We start from the raw sequence: 19,145 nt of genomic DNA on the forward strand, positions 1-19,145 counted from the left end.
GGGTGTGTTACTGCCCATGGCACGGGCAACTTACACATCTGTGATGACACCATCAATTTTGAAAGGTACATCCAGGTTTTGGAGCAACACATGCTGCCATCCAAGCAATGTCTTTTTCAGGGACGTCCCTGCTTATTTCAGCAAGACAACAGCATGGCTTCGTAGTAAAAGAGTGCCAGTACTAGACTGGCGTGTCTGCAGTCCAGACCTGTCACCTATTAAAACTGTGTGGCACATTATGAAGCGAAAAATATGACAACGGACACTCCAGACTGTTGAACAACTGATGTTGTACATCAAGCAAGAATGGGAAAGAATTCCACCTACAAAGCTTCAACAATTTTAGTCCTCAGTTCCCAAAGGTTTATTGAGTGTTGTTAGAAGGAAATGTGATGTAACACAGTGGTAAACATACCACTGTCCCAGCTTTTTTGAAACATGTTGTAGACATCCATTTCAAAATGAGCAAATATTTGCACAAAACAATAAAGTTTATCAATTTGAATATTAAATATCTTGTCTTTGTGGTGTATTCAATTGAATATAGGTTGAAGAGGATTTGCAAATCATTGTATTCTGTTTTTATTTACATTTTACACAACGTCCCAACTTCATTGGAATTGGGGTTGTACATGGACACAAAATAAAATTCCAAAACATTGCTTTTGTTAACACTATTTTCCTGAACATGCAATGTTTTCTTGTTAACCTGACAGAGCAAATTTGTCTGTAATTTTTTGGAGAGAAGTAATATATGAAAGAAAGAACACTTCTATCTATATACAGGCTCGACAGTAAAGATGTCTTCACTTTACAGCAATAATGCTGTGAAAACTGCAGAACCCTGTTACAGTGTACTGTACAACACAAGTAGCTGCAGTACTTCCAGTCTCTCTGATTTCAGTAATCCATGCAGATGCAATTAATACTGCAGTTAAATTTGTTGTGATCATTGCACAAATGTGGATGATACAAGATCGAACTCTGAACAGACTGTGCTCTGAAGCGAATAGAGGTGAAGGCTACACTAGATACTACTTTGTAAAACGCATTCAGTTTGTGTAGGTGTTGTGAATCCCACAGCAGCAACTCTATCATAATGTATTGGAAACCACAGACACGTAGAAAGGACAACCCACAAACACAAGAACAGAAGAGAAGTGAACAAAGGCACACTGAATATGATGAGAGACATTGCAAAGGAGAAAATAGAGAGACAGAGAAAGGTGAGCTGTGGAAGGGAACAGAGGACAGTAGAAATCAATACTGCAATAGAAATCTCTGGTGTTTGTCTGTTCAAAGTCAGCCTTAACATGTATTGAGAAAAATGATTAATCCATAGAGAAAAGGGTAGCTTTTATTTGCACACATGATGTTTTATCTATAGACAGTACGAGAGACTGAATTCTGTGGTTGCTAGATTATGTTCTAACTAGCTTTACTTCTACAGTCAGTGACAATAAAACACAGTTTAAAGCAAACAGAGTTGTGTATATAGCGTGTGCACGCACAAAGACACACACAGACACACACAAACAGATTTGTGGTCAGATGTTTAGGCAGGTGTTCCAAACTCCAAGGTCAGTGCTTATTGATAGTCTGAGGCTGTCCCCTTCTTTCTTTTTCCAGTCATTTCTTCAAACTGCTTCAAACATTGATATGCTGTGGTGCTTACTAATACTGACACCATTGGAAATGCTTTCAACAATTCTATTGGCAAATGTAGCTCCATATCACTATCTTTATTTGGGTTTTCATGCACCTCTGTCTGTTAGTCTGCCTATCTCTCTGACCTGTCTGTCTGCATCCCACTCTGCCAATCTGTCTCCATATGCTTATGCTCCACAGTGTTTACTTACCTTCTGACTGTCAGTTTACTGATAATCAAGGCGTTTCTGTTGTATCTCACAATGGTTGGATTGTTGCGTCACTTTCCTGTCATTCCATCGGTGAGCAATACAGCCTGCCTGCCAACAATCTTGTCTAATGTTTACCCATTTAACACTCTCAGAATGTCGACTGGTATTGCCATATCCTGCATCTACCTTTCCAACAACATCACTGAGTAAGTCCCTCTGACTTCTCCTTTTTACAATTGGGGTCTCCATAGCAGATTCTTTCTTTCTTTCTTTCTTTCTTTCTTTCTTTCTTTCTTTCTTTCTTTCTTTCTTTCTTTCTTTCTTTCTTTCTTTCTATCTATCTATCTATCTATCTATCTATCTATCTATCTATCTATCTATCTATCTATCTATCTATCTATCTATCTATCGTATGTTTCTTCAGACGTTCCTGTCAGGATTGGTATTTTTGATGTTTTCTCTGTTATTTTTCTGCTTGGAATTTATTTCACTGCTTTTTCTTGGCTGTTATTTGGGTGCTTGGTGATGGCCAGTTCCTTTCTGTTTTCACACCCTGCTCCGGACTTTCCTTCAAACCTGTTTCTCACATCACCTGCTCATTACGCTCTGGATTTAAGCCTCTCTTTTCTGACTTATCCTCACCAGCCTTCCTTTGGAGTCCTTGTCTTGATTGCCCTGAATTTTTTTTTTAGAATTATCTCCCTGTTCTCTCGACATCGCCTTTACCTGATGTTTTTGCCTTTTTGTGTACCGACCTCTGCAAGTTAACTCATTAAAGCCTTCTGAACATCAAACTCCGGTGTCTGTGTTCAGCATTTGTGTCCAGACATTTCTGATAACAGAACCTGATAGCTCCCTCGTTTTCACTTGGGGTCACCACAGCAGAACTGAGGTGGGTCTGCATATTGATTTGGCACAAAATTTACACCTGATGCCCTTCCTGACACAACTCTATATTACATGGAAAATGGGAATGTGTGAGGTTTTAACCAGTAACTTTCTCCACCATAAACAAACCCACTTAACTGCTTAGAAACCACTGAGAGAGAGAGAGAGAGAGAGAGAGAGAGAGAGAGAGAGAGAGAGAGAGAGAGAGAGAGAATCCATTACACAGGACACTCCATAAGACATGACCATGAGAGACTGATATATAGGTCAGCATGATGGCTGGTGAATGCATTCTACCTGGTCCTTTCTGTGTTGCTTTTTGCATGTTCTCCCCATTTTCATGTCGATTCCCTCCAAGTGCTCCGGGTTCCCTCCACTTCCAAAGACATGCAGGTTAGGTGGAGTGGAAACTTTAAATTGTCTGTAGGTGTGCATGCAGGTTTGGATGTGTTTGTCTATATAAGGCCCTGTGACAGCCTGGTGTCCTCTCCAGGGTGTACCCCACCTAAAGACTAATGACTACTGGCATATGCTCCAGCCCCCCGTGGCCCCTAATTGGAGTAAGTGGTTGAAGATGACTGATGAGTGAGTGAAAGTCTGCATTTTCGGCACCAAATCCATCAGTAACATTCTGAAAACTTTACCATTTTCTAAAGGTGACTTTACCATTTTGTAAAGGTGACAAGTATCCCAAACCTAAAGTGTTTTTGTTTGTATATTTTTTATAAAAATGCTGCAGTTCAAAGTCCACACATGGTAATATACCAGCATTATCAATCAATCAATCAATCAACTTTTTTTTTATATAGCGCCAAATCACAACAAACAGTTGCCCCAAGGCGCTTTATATTGTAAGGCAAGGCCATACAATAATTATGAAAAACCCCAACGGTCAAAACGACCCCCTGTGAGCAAGCACTTGGCAACAGTGGGAAGGAAAAACTCCCTCTTAACAGGAAGAAACCTCCAGCAGAACCAGGCTCAGGGAGGGGCAGTCTTCTGCTGAGACTGGTTGGGGCTGAGGGAAAGAACCAGGAAAAAGACATGCTGTGGAGGGGGGCAGAGATCGATCACTAATGATTAAATGCGGAGTGATGCATACAGAGCAAAAAGAGAAAGAAACAGTGCATCATGGGAACCCCCCCACAGTCTACGTCTAAAGCAGCATAACCAAGGGATAGTCCAGGGTCACCCGATCCAGCCCTAACTATAAGCCTTAGCGAAAAGGAAAGTTTTAAGCCTAATCTTAAAAGTAGAGAGGGTATCTGTCTCCCTGATCTGAATTGGGAGCTGGTTCCACAGGAGAGGAGCCTGAAAGCTGAAGGCTGTGCCTCCCATTCTACTCTTACAAACCCTAGGAACTACAAGTAAGCCTGCAGTCTGAGAGCGAAGCGCTCTATTAGGGTGATATGGTACTACGAGGTCCCTAAGATAAGATGGGACCTGATTATTCAAAACCTTATAAGTAAGAAGAAGAATTTTAAATTCTATTCTAGAATTAACAGGAAGCCAATGAAGAGAGGCCAACACGGGTGAGATATGCTCTCTCCTGCTAGTCCCCGTCAGTACTCTAGCTGCAGCATTTTGAATTAACTGAAGGGACATCAGGTCCTTTGAATTATTTGGGACATCAGGTCCTTTTCCATCAGTGGAAGGCAATCTACTTCCAGATGTTGCAAACGTTGAGAGGAACAGACCAGCACAGGCCTTTCTAAGCTGTTTAGTCTTAAATGTAGTGAAGACCCACTGGGTTCATGCATTTAGCTATGCACTGATGTAATAATTCTACGACAGTTTCAACCACAACATAGTTTTCCCTTATTCCTCCTCCAGCACTGGAATCCTCACTAGACTTCTTCTATTGAGAATAAAAACAATAAAGCATGTATGCTCATTAAATTACATTCCGCAGATAATGAAATGATCATTCCATTTCATTATTTTACACAGCATGGCATCACAAAGAGAACTTATGGAACAGAAACAAAACATTCTGGTTTTCAGCAGGTCATATAGGAGACTTCATTTTATGATTCTTTTAAAGGCTATTGGTAAATGTGTACAATCAGAATTTCCAACACTTACAAGGGATGTTCCCATTTTTTTGTTTGCATTTTTTACATCTGACTGCAACCAAATGACCCTTGATCTGTACAGACCACAGTTACCATGTGGTCTGTGGAATCCACGTCAGTTCTGCAGGACTGTTCCGGCAGGACAGATTGACCTAGAGGTATATGCTGAATCAGTTCTGAGCTATATATGTTTCTGCACTGATATTGTACAAACTCGAAGAACTGTAAAGAACACAACTGCGAGAGCATTGCTAAGATAGTGGGATATAGCCTTCAGGGCAAGTGACAGACAGGCTTACAGTGTGTCTAGGGGGAAGCTCCAGAGAGGCATCAAAGAAGCAAAGTGGGCCTATAACCTTCGCATTTTGTCCCCTCATCAGTCCATCATGATTAATGAGTTGGGCAATGCTGTGTAATCTCAGACTGCGTGAACTCTTGAACTCAAACGCAAAATGGATTCAATCTCAGAGCAAATCATTGCATTGCAAAGGAATGTACTGTAAATAGAATTCTGTATCTCTCCGCCAAACATCAACATGGCAGCCTTATCGGCTCCTGAAGGCCAAATTCTCTGCTCTTCCCCCAGAAGGATCCACGGCCTTGGAGAAGGAATTCAACTCCCTTCTCATCTACCCCCCCCCTCCCCCTAGCCTGCTGTTGCCTAGCAACATCAGACTTTACACACACACGGACAGAAACTGTGAGACTTTACACACACATGGACAGAAATTGACAGATATTTAACTCATCTGCACACGACGCATGTTTCCCTCCCTCCATCCCTGTTAACCCCCCCCCCCCCCCCCCGTGTCTCTCCACTCCCCTCACCCTGGCTTCCGCCTTGCCACCTCAAAGGCAGTGTGGTTTTTACTGCTGCAGCCTTCAACCCCCAGGCTGGGCGGCACGGGCTCCTCCTGCTGCGGCCTTCACCCACTTGCCTCAATTCGAATGACGGACTGCTTCAAGTTCAGTGCACATAAACAATGACAAATGTATATGTGTTGTCTTTAATTTTGATGTGTGCCATTATTACGGTAAACAAGTAATAATTGTGGATTAATTGCTGTCTCTTGTCTGAGGTAATTGGAGTGTAAACGTAATTGCCCTTTTTTGGGATCAATAAAGTTGTCTGAAGTCTGAACTACCCCAGGGACTGATGCTCAACTTCTATCCAAATACCATTGAGAGCATCTTCATGAATTGCATTACTGTGTGGTTTGTGAGCTGTACAGCTGCTGAGAGGCCCTGCATAGAGTGGTGAAGGCAGCCCAATGCATCATTGGGATGGAGCTTCCTCACCTTGACACGTGCTATGCTAGCAGACTGAGGACCAGAGACACTGCAATGGACACAACACACCCTGGGAACTTCCTGTTTGAACCACTACCGTCTGGGAAGTGGTTCAGACCAATAAAGTCCAGAACAAACTGTCTGAGACACAGCCTTTCCCCCAGCGCTGTGGACTCCATCACACTCCATCCCCCTGCTCAGATGCATAACACACACAGTCTACACATTGTGGGTGGAATCACACAGTCTAAAGACTATACTATACACCACACTTACTTACCTCACCAGCAATTTTGCACAGCAAACTGTTGCACAACTGCACTAGGCATTTACATTTAGCATTGTGCATCCCTTCTTAAATTGCATATTATATTTTTGTATATTTTATATTTTTATAAGGAGGAGTCAAGGGAAATTTTGTTACACATTGTATAATGACATTAAAGTGATTCTGATCTTCTGATCTGATCATTTGGTTCACAGTTGGTTCCATTACAAAAATGTATTATCTGCCATTTAACTAGATTACAGTAATTTAAGAAAAACAAATAAAAACATTACCAGAACATAAGAGAAACATTACAGCAACATGAATAACAGTAGATATTATGATAATTCAATGGAAGCAATCGGATAAGGTGTGGAAGTTAAAAATGTCCATGTATGCATCACTAGTGGAGGCAGCGGAAGCCCGGCTCCTTTAAAGGCATATCAGTTTGTCAGCTTATTGGTTCATATCACAGCAGGCAGTCTGCTCTGTGTATGCCAATTCAATGATGAATAAAGCTTCATGAGTACCACAAAAAAACGTTTGTCAGCTTCAAATGTTATAGCAGTTACAGTATGTTAAGGACAGAGGTGGGATCAACAGAGCAAGTGAGGCATTCTGTGCAGACCAAACTGTCAGAATAAGAAAATTAATTTTCAAAATTTCACAATTTCATTCATGTTACATGTATTTTATTTTATTTCATTTTAATGTTTTTGTTTGTTTATAATTTCTTCCTCTTCTTCTTTTGGCTGCTCCTGTTAGGGGTTCCACAGCAGATCATCTGTTTCCATCTCTTCCTGTCCTCTGCATGTTCCTCTGTCACACTAACCACATGCATGTCCTCCCTCAGCACATCCATAAAACTCTTCTTTGATGTTCCTTTGCTCCTCCTGCCCAGTGCCTCTCCTGATATATGTTTGGTCCATTCTCTGAATATGTACAAACCAGCTCAATCTTCCTTCTCTGACATTGCCTCTGAACCATTCTGTCTGTGCGGTTACTCTGTTCATTCCTAATCCTGTCCATCATGGTTAGTGGTTGTGTGAAGCCATTTATTGTCAAACAACTGTGTTTACTCTTTTTAAATCATAATGACAACAGAAACTACCAAAGTAACCCTTATCAAAAGTTTACATACCCCAGTTATTAATACCGTGTATTGCCCCCTTTAACATCAGTGACAGCTTGGAGTCTTTTGTTGTGGTTGTGGACAAGGCTCTCTGATGGTAAAGCTGCCACTGAATATGTCTTAGACTTTATTTACATCAGTTATGAAGAAATACAAACAGTATGGCACTTTATGGTAAATCTGTATGGAGTAGACAGTTCTCAAAAACTGAGTGACTGTGCAAGAAGGAGAAGGAAAGCCACCAAGACACCCAGACAACCCAGAAGAAATTATAGGCTTATGTGGCTGTGATTGGAGAAATTGTGCACAGTGCAAACTTTGCATTTTGTATCTCCAGTTATACACCTTCATGATGAAGTAGTATAGAGGATGATTTCTTAAAAAGATGTAAATGTTTAGCTACATATTGGGAGAAGGTACATCTGAGATGCAAGCAGAGATTTGATGTGTGTTGGTGAAAAAAATCCTTCTCTGCTTTACTCCACTATGAAACTGAAGGCCCCTTCACACATAAGACAAAGTTGAGCGAAAAAAAGCAGGAACCAGACAAAAATAAATAAATAAATAAAAATAAAAAATTGGGCAACTGCGAACAATTCCACCTGCTGTCGGGAGGGACAGACGGTCAGATCACTGATCTCTATATAATACTGGATAGCTCATTGGCCAATATTTCTGAAGCAAATCGGCCGCCATATTACCACTCGTATGTGACACTCCTGAATGCTCTTTTCTATTGATCTTTAACCAGGCGCATGCAACTTTATTCTTTGTGATTTTGTTAAAAAATACCTTCATGTGCAGCTACAAACTGCGCAAATCGCCAGTTCAAAGGCTGTGAATGAACATTTCACCTGTGAGTATGATTGAAATGGAAAGTAATGAACGATAATTTGAAGAGTTCTATAATAATAATAATAATAATAATAATATGTGGCATGGCTTATGTGTAGCCCCATGTTGAGTTTTGTGTTGGACAAACTATTTTAAGACATTTATTAGATCTACTTGTACACAGTTTTGGAGCTTTAGGCATTGTTGCTACGAGCTTTATTACTAATATCAGGCTGAAGCTCATAGAGCTATGTGCAATAAATGTTGTAATTTCTAGGGAAAAACACCTCTCCTGTAGCTAGTTAAGTGATGTTTTATTCATTCAGTATAACTACTAAAAAAAATCCACTATTGCTATATTATTCATCGTGACTTTTATGATCCTTTCACATTTGTTCATGATGACCAATACATACATATATCGATAAGCTTGCTGATGATTACACAAAACGTGTATAAACTTTGATTAAAGAATCATAATTTTTAGAATGGACTGTTTACCCCAGTGAGAGCTGAGTAATTGAGAAAAGAAGGGGAGAATGTGTCAAAGTACTGAAAGAAAGGAAATAAATCAAATAGCTAATCATGGCAGGCATAGGTTACAACTAGGAGGGATGAAGGTCACATTATCTGGAAAACAAAAATAACAATGGGAGAATCAGCTCAGTTGTTACTCCAAATTGTTGACGCTCTAATAAGCTGTCTATTTGCAGGCCACATAACATGCAAGTGGTAAGATGGCCGCCAGTTTGCTTCAACGGTTTGTACGGAGTGCGTGGGCCAATGAGCTATCCAGTGTTATATTCCGATCAGTGGGTCAGACAGGCATGAATGATGCCGCTGCGACGGTTTCACGCACGCCCGTGCGCGCACACGAACACAGTGCGAGCACATGGAACGTGCAGCACCACATTGCACTCCCACAGCAGTGGAGCAATTAGATGCTGGATATATGTACGTATATAAACAAATAGATGGAAGCACAAAACAATGGCAAACACAGATTCAGAACATCATAGGAACAATGAATGTACTGTAAATGTAACACAGTCATGTTACTGGTCATGAATCTGCTGTCACTGAAAAAAAAAAACATTGCCATTTCTAATAATTAATTCCTGTCATGAAGAGCAGACAATACAGGTATCATCCTCCTGTTCCTCTGTACATGACCCATGGTCATGCATGTAAACATGCTGATGGACTGACATGAATAACACTGTGTGCTCATAACGACACATCATCTGGCCTCTCGTGTTCTGCCAGTGCCGTGTGTCCAGGTGTACAGCAAGCGACACGCTGAAGGACACTGCATCATATGGCCCATAACTCACGTGGTGGACGTGACAGTCCGATTGCCAGGTGAGTGTTCACGTGATCACACGGAGCTGATGTTGTGCGCATGGACACGTTTGCTGCTGCCCGTTGCAAAGGCAATATATGTGTTTATGTATTTCCACATGAGGACAGCATGCACATGTCTCATGGTGGAGTGTTGAAAGGTGATGTCCTTCATAACACAATATGTGTCCTCCACTGTGTCCACAGCTCCCAATAGCTGCTGCTGTCATGCTGCCTTTGCAATCAGCTCACAAAACAAAGAGTCACTCTCTGTTCCTTTGTTCTGTGATTATTTATTTCATGTATTTGTTATGTAATTATGGATGTAGTTATTGCAGTGTTTATTTATATATTTGTCCTGCTTGTGTTCTGTCTTTTTAATGTAACACGTTGTGTGCACTGAGCTGTCATTTCCAGCATTGACTTGCTGGCCGGCAATCAGCTGAGAGGCGCAGTGTTTCCACAGCGATCTGTGCAACGCAATCACACATGACGGAGTTCAGGCCTTTCCCTATGTTTTATATTTTTTCCACTCTTTCTGTCTGTTAGGTGGACTGCAGCATGATATGTCCCACCGACATATGCCATGCTGTGTGAATGCTGCGAACACGATCAGCTGACATTGCAAACCTCATCTTGCTCGCCTTTCGACTGGGTTACTGGCGTGAGCGGCAGGCGAATGCAGAGTACATGAACTGTGCGCGAATGGTTGTGGCAACAGCTGTACGAGGCATTCGAGGTGGCTCTGATTTTTCATGAGTGGCATGCGATTCCTCCTTTGTGCGCCATTCAGCTTCAATCATGTTATGTGTGAAGGGGCCATAAGAGTGGTGATGCAAAATGCTAAATTTGCACTGTTCACAATTTCTCCAGTCACAGCCACATAAGCCTATAACTTTTTTCTGGGTTGTCTTGGTGTCTTCTCTCACTCTTCTCCTTCAGTCACTCAGTTTTTGGGAACTGGCTACTCCATGCAGATTTATTATACAGTGCCATACTGTTTGTATTTCTCTGTCATTGATGTTAAAGGGGGCAAAACATGGTATTAATAAAAGGGATATGTAAACTTTTGATCATGGTCATTTGGGTAGTTTCTGTTGTCATTTTGATTTTAAAAGAGTAAACAGTTGTTTGACAGTAAATGGCTTCACCCAAACCATGAGTGATTTTTTTTTTGTGTTATCATTCACATTGTCAGAAAAAAATGGCAAAAAAAAAGAAAAGAAAATATGCCAGGGTATGTAAACTTTTGAACACAACTGTAGTCTTGCTCTGTGTGGTGGTTCCACCCACCGCCCGTTTGGCCATGTTTTTTGTTCTTGTTTTATTTTGGGCTTTTTATCTGTCATTGTTCCCTAGTGTCCTTGTGGGTGTGTCTCCTCTTGTCTGTCTCCCTGTTTGTGGGTGTGTCTTCCTTTTTCCAGTGTGTGCACCTCTGTGTGTGCCTTTTCTCTTTCTTGTGGATGTGTGTGTGTGTGTGTGTGTGTGTGTGTGTGTGTGTGTGTGTGTGTGTGTGTGTGTGTGTGTGTGTGTGTGTGTGTGTGTGTGTGTGTGTCATCTCCATCCTCCGGTGTGTGGATGTGTGTGTGTGTGTGTATATTGTCATCACCCTCCTCCGGGGTGTGTGGATGTGTGTGTGTATATTGTCGTCACCATCCTCCGGTGTGTGGATGTGTGTGTATATTGTCATCACCCTCCTCCGGGGTGTGTGGATATGTGTGTGTATCGTCGTCACCATCCTCCAGTGTGTGGATATGAGAATGTGTATGGTGCCATTCAACTCCCTGCTTCTTGTGTATGTATGTGTGTGTGTGTGTGTGTGTGTGTGTGTGTGTGTGTGTGTGTGTGTGTGTGTGTGTGTGTGTGTGTGTGTGCGTGCGTGTGTGTGTGTTTGTGTGGGGGTGTCTCTGTTCCTCCTCTCTGGCTGGTGGATGTGTGCTGCTCCCCGCTGTGTCATGTGTATGTTCAGTCCCTTACGTGTGGTCATTTATTCTGCTCTGGTTCGGTTATGTGTCGTGTATCTCTGAGTCATTATAAATGTGTAGGTATTATTCTGTGTTCCACATTATTGTGTTGTTTTATGGTATTCTAGATTTTTGTTGTCTTTGTTTTGTACTGATTGTCCTTTATGTTTTATCTTTGTTCTTGCTTTCTTATTCGTTCTGATTTCTTTTTACAACTATTCTGTTGCTGTTATTTATTTCTGCGTTTATTTCTCTTCCATGGCATACTTGTTTGATTAATGTCATTTGTTTTTTTGTGTTTTTTTCCACTTGCCCTTTGTTACCCATGTTACGGTTCATCACTGGCTGTGTTCTGTTCTGTCACTTTTTCCTCTGTTTATTTTCCATGTGTGTTCTTGTTTCCTGTCTTTGTTTTCTATGCACCTGTCTCATTTGTTGTGTCCTTATTTAAGCACACCTGTTCTGTTGTTTAGTTGGTGGTTCATTGTATGACTTGTTGGCCTTTGCTTTTCATGGTTTCTATCTCTGTGTTCCGTTGGCCAGCTCTGCGCTTTTGTGAGTATGTGTTTTTGTGACCTCTGGTTAATTCCATTATTCCTGGTTATTTTTGCTCCTTGCTCCTCCCTGTAGTTCCTGTGCCATCTTCTCCCCTTGTCAGGATTATACTTTGTACACTGTGCTATATAGACTGTTTGTTGGACTGATCATACTGGACACTGTAAATACCATAACATACTGACTTTCATTTCCCTTCTCTCCAGAGCATATCTGCATGTTTCCAGGCTAGACTCAACCTGCTCTCAACTCTCATGACAGATCTTGGTCTCATCTTCACACATGACAGTCCATGGCGATGCCTGTCGCCATGGACTGTCATGTGTCAACCTCATCTGTCAACCTGTCCATCACCATTGCAAATGTTGTGTTGTGTAAATAAATGAAAAATAAAATCATTCATCATTTCCAGCAAAATGTTTTCTGTCTTCCATCTGTCCACAAATATCTGTCATTGGATGAAAAGTGGAAATTCCCCCATTTGCTTCATTGGTGTTGGGAGGGGAGTGGAGGGTGTAGAGCCAGAAAACAGGAAGTAGCCATTCACTTTTTTAATGACCATATGCTTTGTCTGTAGGACTACTTGTAAATAAAAATGTATATAGTGTTTTCAGGCATTTCCAGGTTTTCGCTGTGAGGCAAAGATAGTCTAGAATGTAATTTCCCCCACCTCTTTACATAATTTACTGCCCCTTACCAAAAACCAAACCATTATTTTCCTCATTTTGAGTTTATTAAAGGTCACATGAAATCCAGGCCTGGGACCCTCACAGACAGTGTCCATCTTGTGAAAGGCCCCTAAAATGGGCCATACAGCACTTTTTATACAATGTGGGCATTTACAGTGGGTGTGGTTTAGTCTCACATTTCTCATGTTACTTGCTCTCACCAACAGGGGGTGCCCTCCCTTTATCTGTAACTTGCACATGCGAAGTGGAAGTAATACTTAACTCTTGTTGAAACTTTAAACCAGGTTCCGGACACTTTTAAACAAATAACTAAAGCAAACACTTGATCACTAACATAAATTAAGGAATTAGTGCAGATATTATCTAACAAGAACAAGGACTGAAACAAGAGGTGACACTCTGTAGTTTCAGGAAGTGAATGAATAAAGTCTCTGTGATGTTGCATCACTAATTTATTAATCAAACCATGACTGGTATGTGCGAGTGCATCTATCAACCTCAATGGTTAAAGTAAATTCATGACAGCTATTTCCATCCTTTCTGCAGTCTACCTCCATCGGCCCTTTCCCATTCCTCTACTTGATGCCATATCTACCCATTACCCATTGAACTCTGAATCAACATTCTTTCATGCTTAGGTATGCGCTCTACACCGTCAGCTAGCTCACTTCAGAAATTGTCTTTCTCCATCTTACAATCTATCTGCAGGGCATATACACTCATGACATTCATCAGCACCCCTTCAATTTCCAACTTCACACTCATCACCCTGTCAGACAACTTCCAACACACTCTTTATGAATACTTCCATTAGAATGACCATACCGTCATTTCTCTGACCATCCACACCATGTTACAACAGTTTGAACCCATATGTATTTAGTAGTGTTGCCTCACATTGAGAAGGTCATCAATTTGCTTCCAATCTGACCATTTTTGTGTGTAATTTTGAACATATTCTCCCCATATTTGTGTAGGTTTCCTTCTCTTACTCCAGCTTCCCCCGGTCTCCAAAGACATGTAGTTTAGTTGAACTGGTGACTCTAAATTGGCCGAAGGTGTGATTTAGAGTGTGAATGGGTTTATCTTTCTATATGTGTTTGCTGTGTGATAGACTGGCAGGCTGCCCAGGGTGTACCCTGCCTCTCACCCAATAACCACTGGTACAGAATCCAGGAATGACCTAAATGTTCCCTTAGAGTCTTACAAATAAAAGCCCCCTAACACTAAAAAACTCCACATTCTAACCATGCAGGAACATTCTTTCAGTGTTATGAGGTGGCAGCCTTCATACCAGCAACACAATCAAACATATTCTAGCACATTAACTTTTCATTTACAAATTTTTAGACACTCTAAAAACTGAGGGGAATGGGAATCCACTCAGATATTCCTATATTCCACATAGTCTTGCTTCTGTCAATACTGCTTTGCTTAAGTAGACAGTTTTATTTATTTATTTATTTTTATTTTCTGGACTTTAAACACAAATATTTATTTGTGTCAGTGAGGTCTTGCTATGATTTTACTTGCACTTTCAGACAAATGGGCTGCCAGGAAAAGCTTTTATCCTTATCTTTGCAAGCAATTAGTTGTCTTAAAAGCTGAATAAATATAACCCTGTCGCTGTTTCTCCTTCATCACTAACGTAGTTACCTCAAAGGTCAATTTGCCAAGATCCCACTGTGTTCATAATCTGGAGGCATACATTCATATGGAAATGAGCTAGAATCAATTTTAATCACACACGTGCATGCACAGAAATAAAGCAGAAACTACCAAGAGTAGCTTTCTCATTTAGAGAAATAGAAAGATACAGATTCAGACATGGACTCACGTGTTTCCTCTCCGACATGCATGCACATTTAGCATGCTTGATCTGTGATTCAGTGATGCAGAGCATGTTAATATTAAACTAATGCTGAATCAATGCATGATTTGACCTGTGATAAAACGCATGAAAAAGCGATGAGCTGAATGACTGGGTTTAATCGTGTGCATAATCAAAAGCAATGCTATAAAAACATAGGAGCATTAGATTTATACCCCTCAGAGGAGGAGGATGGATCAAAAATAAACATATTGAAGATATGAACTTTAATTAAGTGTTTTAATTTAAAGTGTTTTGTAATGATTCAGTGCATATACATGGTGATTAGAGAAATCGCCAACACTGCTTTCTTCCACCTTTGTAACATAGCTGGGATTCATCCCATCTTATCTATGGCTGATGCAGAGATTCTGATCAATGCATTTGTCTCCTCTCAAGTGGATTACTGCAATATTCTATTTTCTGGTTTACCGCAGCTCAGCATTAGGAGTCTCCAACTGGTTTTGACAAGAAGAAGAAGGTTTGACCACATTACACTGATTCTGGCCTCCCTTCACTGGCTTTTTGCACTCTACGAGTACGGTGCTCTAGTTCAGCATGTCAGCATGAACGTACAGTTTTTATTTAGTCATATCTTTTGCCTTATTTATTTTTCTGGCACCACATTGGAGCCAACATGGATTTGCATGCAAATCCAGATGCATCATATTTTCTGCAGTATAACTTGCATTAGATTAAAGTTGCATCTGTCAAAAAATGTATGAAGCGGAAAACCATATATAAATTATACCGGAGTGTGAGTCACATTTATTTTAGAAATTTGGTGCTGCTGCTTCATTCACAAAGAAGCAAAATGAATTTAATCAGCAGATTGTTTATTTCTAAAGCAAACACTGCCTTGTTATTGAGCTAAATAGTCTAATGGTTCCAGGTACAAAATGCAAGTAAACTCATTCTTGGCCACTGAACAGACCACCACACCTGAAATAATGTGCAATGTAATTCAGTGAAGGAAAACGTGGTGCATTATTTATTTTTTATTATGTCCATCAAGGAGATAATAAATATACGAGGTCTATTAGAAAAGAAACAGACAGTTTTATTTAAAAAAAAAAAACTATATGGATTTGAATCACATGTGATTACATCAGCCAAGCTTGAACCCTCATGCGCATGCGTGAGTTTTTTCACACCTGTCAGTGACGTCATTCGCCTGTGAGCACTCCTTGTGGAAGGAGTGGTCCAGCCCCCTCGTCGGATTTTCATTGTCTGAGAAGTTGCTGAGTGACTGGCGCTGTGCTTGATCAAAATTTTTTCAAGAACTGTGAGGCACATCCGACTAAACACCATTTGAGAAATTCAGCTGGTTTTCGGTGTAAATTTTAACGGCTGATGAGAGATTTTGGATTGTTTCTATCGCTGTAAGGACTTCCCACGGAGCGGGACGTCGCGCAGCACTCCAAGGCGACGTCATCATCCTGTTTCAAGCTGAAAACCTCAAAATTTAAGCCTCTTTTGACCCAGGACGTCGTGAGAGAACAGAGAACTTTCAGAAGAGGTCGGAATCAGCAGTTTATCCAGACATTCCACTGTTAAAGGAGATTTTGTTAATGAAAGACGTGCGGATGGATTGGCGCATCGGCTCGCAGCCGGCGCGGCGCGCCCGCCACAGGAAAAACACCTCCGTGTTGATAACCATTTGTAAAATCCAGGCGGCTTTTGGTGGCTTTCAGTTGAGTATCTGAGAAATTGTTTAACAGCAGGGCATGTTCCAACTTGTCCTTAAGGCTTCCAACAGAGGTTTTTTTTTCTGTGGCGGGCGCGCCGCGCCAGCTGTGAGCCGACGCGCCAATCCGTCTGCACATCTTTCATTAAAAAATCTCCTTTAACAGTGGAATGTCCAGATAAACTGCTGATTCCGACCTCTTCTGAAAGTTCTCTGTTCTCTCACGACGTCCTGGGTCAACAGAGGCTTAAATTTGGAGGTTTTCAGCTTGAAACAGGATGATGACGTCGCCTCGGAGCGCTGTGCGACGTCCCGCTCCATGGGAAGTCCTTACAGCGATAGAAACAATCCAAAATCTCTCATCAGCCATTAAAATTTTCACCGAAAACCAGCTGAATTTCTCGAATGGTGTCCACTCGGATGTGCCTCACAGTTTTTGAAAAAATTTTGATCAAGCACAGCGCCAGTATCTCAGCAACTTCTCAGACAAAGGAATTCCGACGAGGGGGCTGGACCACTCCTTCCACAAGGCGTGCTCACAGGCGAATGACATCACCGATAGGCGTGAAAAAACTCTCGCATGCCCACGAGGGTTCAAGCTTGGCTGATGTAATCACACGTGATTCAAATCCATATGTTTTTTTAAAAAAATAATAAGGTCAGATACTTTTCTCACAGACCTCGTATGTATAGGCTTTGAAGGATTACTTAAGCAAGATTACGTCAAAACTACTGTATGGATTTTAACAAAATTTTCAACACAGATGCATATTAGGCCATGGAAGACTCCATTAAATTTTGGAGGTAATCTGAATCCGAATTCGGATTCTGGATCAAGTTTCACTTTATATAGACTTTGAAGGATTACGTCAAAACTACTTCATGGATTCTCACAAAATTTGCAACACAGATAGAAATTAGGACATGGAGGACTCCATTGAATTTTGAAGGTGATCTGGGTCGGGATTCTGGATGAAGATTTCCCTTTATATAAACTTTGAAGGATTACTTCAAAACTACTTCACAGATTCTCACCAAATTTGTCTGATTGATCTTGTTTATAATGCAAACTCTGCCTTAACTAGCAGAAGCTGACAAAGAAGCAAATTAATGTAACAGGCACAAACCATGAGGAAAGTGCTTCTTTTGTCCACAAAGTAGACCATTATGATGTAAACATTAACAATTAATAAAACAATTGGAAAAGACAACATACCTATCTGAGCTTAGCTGCCTTGCCACTGCTGTTCTTGTTGTCTCACACAATCCAAACAAGAATTGTGCTCAGCAGTAGAAAAGATACATGTCCTATTTTTAATTCCAGAACAGGGTCTTCCAGGTTGAGAGCATTACTTCATCAATATATTAATTCTCTAAGATACATACAGTATTTTTCTTTCTCAGAGCTGCCTTCTTCTTCTTCTTCTTCTTCATCTTATTTTCCTTCTTTGTCTGTGCTTGAGTGTGAATTATGCTACCTCATTCAGTACACAGGAGCAGCTTGTTATGTGTGTGGACACAGCCATCGTTTAGCCATATATGATAATGCAGTATTTTATATTTATTTTCATATATGTCACTTCAGAACATAAGTTGCAGCTCTCTCAACTCGTAAAAGACAACCTCCTGCTTTCCAACCTGTCACCGACACAAAGCTTGTAGGTTGTATGAGCGAACCATGAAAAAAATCGAGCCAACGCGCAGGCGTTAACGATCCTGCTGCAACGGTTTCGTGTACGAGCGTGCACGAAACCATTGCAGCGGGAACACAGTGTGAGGGGTTGGTTAGGTTATATGTGTGAAGCGCACTGAGGCAACTTTGTTGTATTTGGCGCTACATAAAAAAAGGGAAATTAGCCCATAAGCAAAATGCTGTCTGTCTGGCTCCATCTTGTGCATTCTGTGTTATCTACATACTGATTAAAAATCATTTATATAAGAACCAGACAGGCATGGTGAGAATTTGATGTGAAAGGGGCGTTATTGCCTTTTTGTCGGACCGGTTAGATGAAACAGAGATACAGCAAGTACCAAATAAAGTGGAGTGTATGACTTCATTAGCATGCATTCCTGTGTTTTCTGTTTCAGTTGAAAGCAGCTCACCTCCCCTAACAGAGGAGTTTTCCCATCTGATTCAGTGATCCAAGCATTCTTCTCAGTCCCACGGTCATATGCTTCATATGGAGCATTGTTAACCCTCTTACTGGTTCCTACTGCTGGATCCTGCAGATAAATGAATGAACTGATTACTGAAAAACTATGAACATAAATGCCATTTCAAATCAATTCCACATCACACAATTGCAAGTTTGCCTGTAGATTACAAATTATACAATAATGCTTCCCACATGATGTCAGTTTTCATAATGTAAGCACGAAGGCCAAAAAGTAAAAAAGGTCCTAATTTAAAGTGACAATTTATAAATGTTGCTGTTGCATCACTAATAACATATTCAGAAATGTACCAGAGAAGGATTATCATACAAGAAAACCAATCAAATTGAGGCTTGAGTTTTCCATGTACCTTCTGGCAAACTGTAACTGGCATTTTTTTTTTTTTTTTTGAAAATCTTTCTCTGCTCCAGTGAGTCTGTTATTTTTATGAGCCAAGCACTTTCTTCTTGGCACACTCCATGGCAAAAGCAATGACAACAGGCAATCTGATGCCACTCTGAATTTATCCTATGCCCTCA

The 19,145-nt window shown here is 40.8% G+C and overlaps 1 protein-coding gene across 1 annotated transcript in view; it reads right to left on the reverse strand.

The window, feature by feature from the left end:
- si (sucrase-isomaltase (alpha-glucosidase)) overlaps positions 1-19,145 on the reverse strand; it is a 309,027-nt gene that overhangs the window by 245,086 nt on the left and 44,796 nt on the right. Inside the window, exon 10 of the mRNA XM_034168783.1 lies at positions 18,556-18,675. Within this exon, the coding sequence (XP_034024674.1) occupies positions 18,556-18,675 (120 nt within the window). The remainder of the gene's footprint in view (positions 1-18,555; positions 18,676-19,145) is intronic.

Source organism: Thalassophryne amazonica, chromosome 4 (assembly GCF_902500255.1).
Source record: "Thalassophryne amazonica chromosome 4, fThaAma1.1, whole genome shotgun sequence".
In the NCBI taxonomy this organism is placed as follows: domain Eukaryota; kingdom Metazoa; phylum Chordata; class Actinopteri; order Batrachoidiformes; family Batrachoididae; genus Thalassophryne; species Thalassophryne amazonica.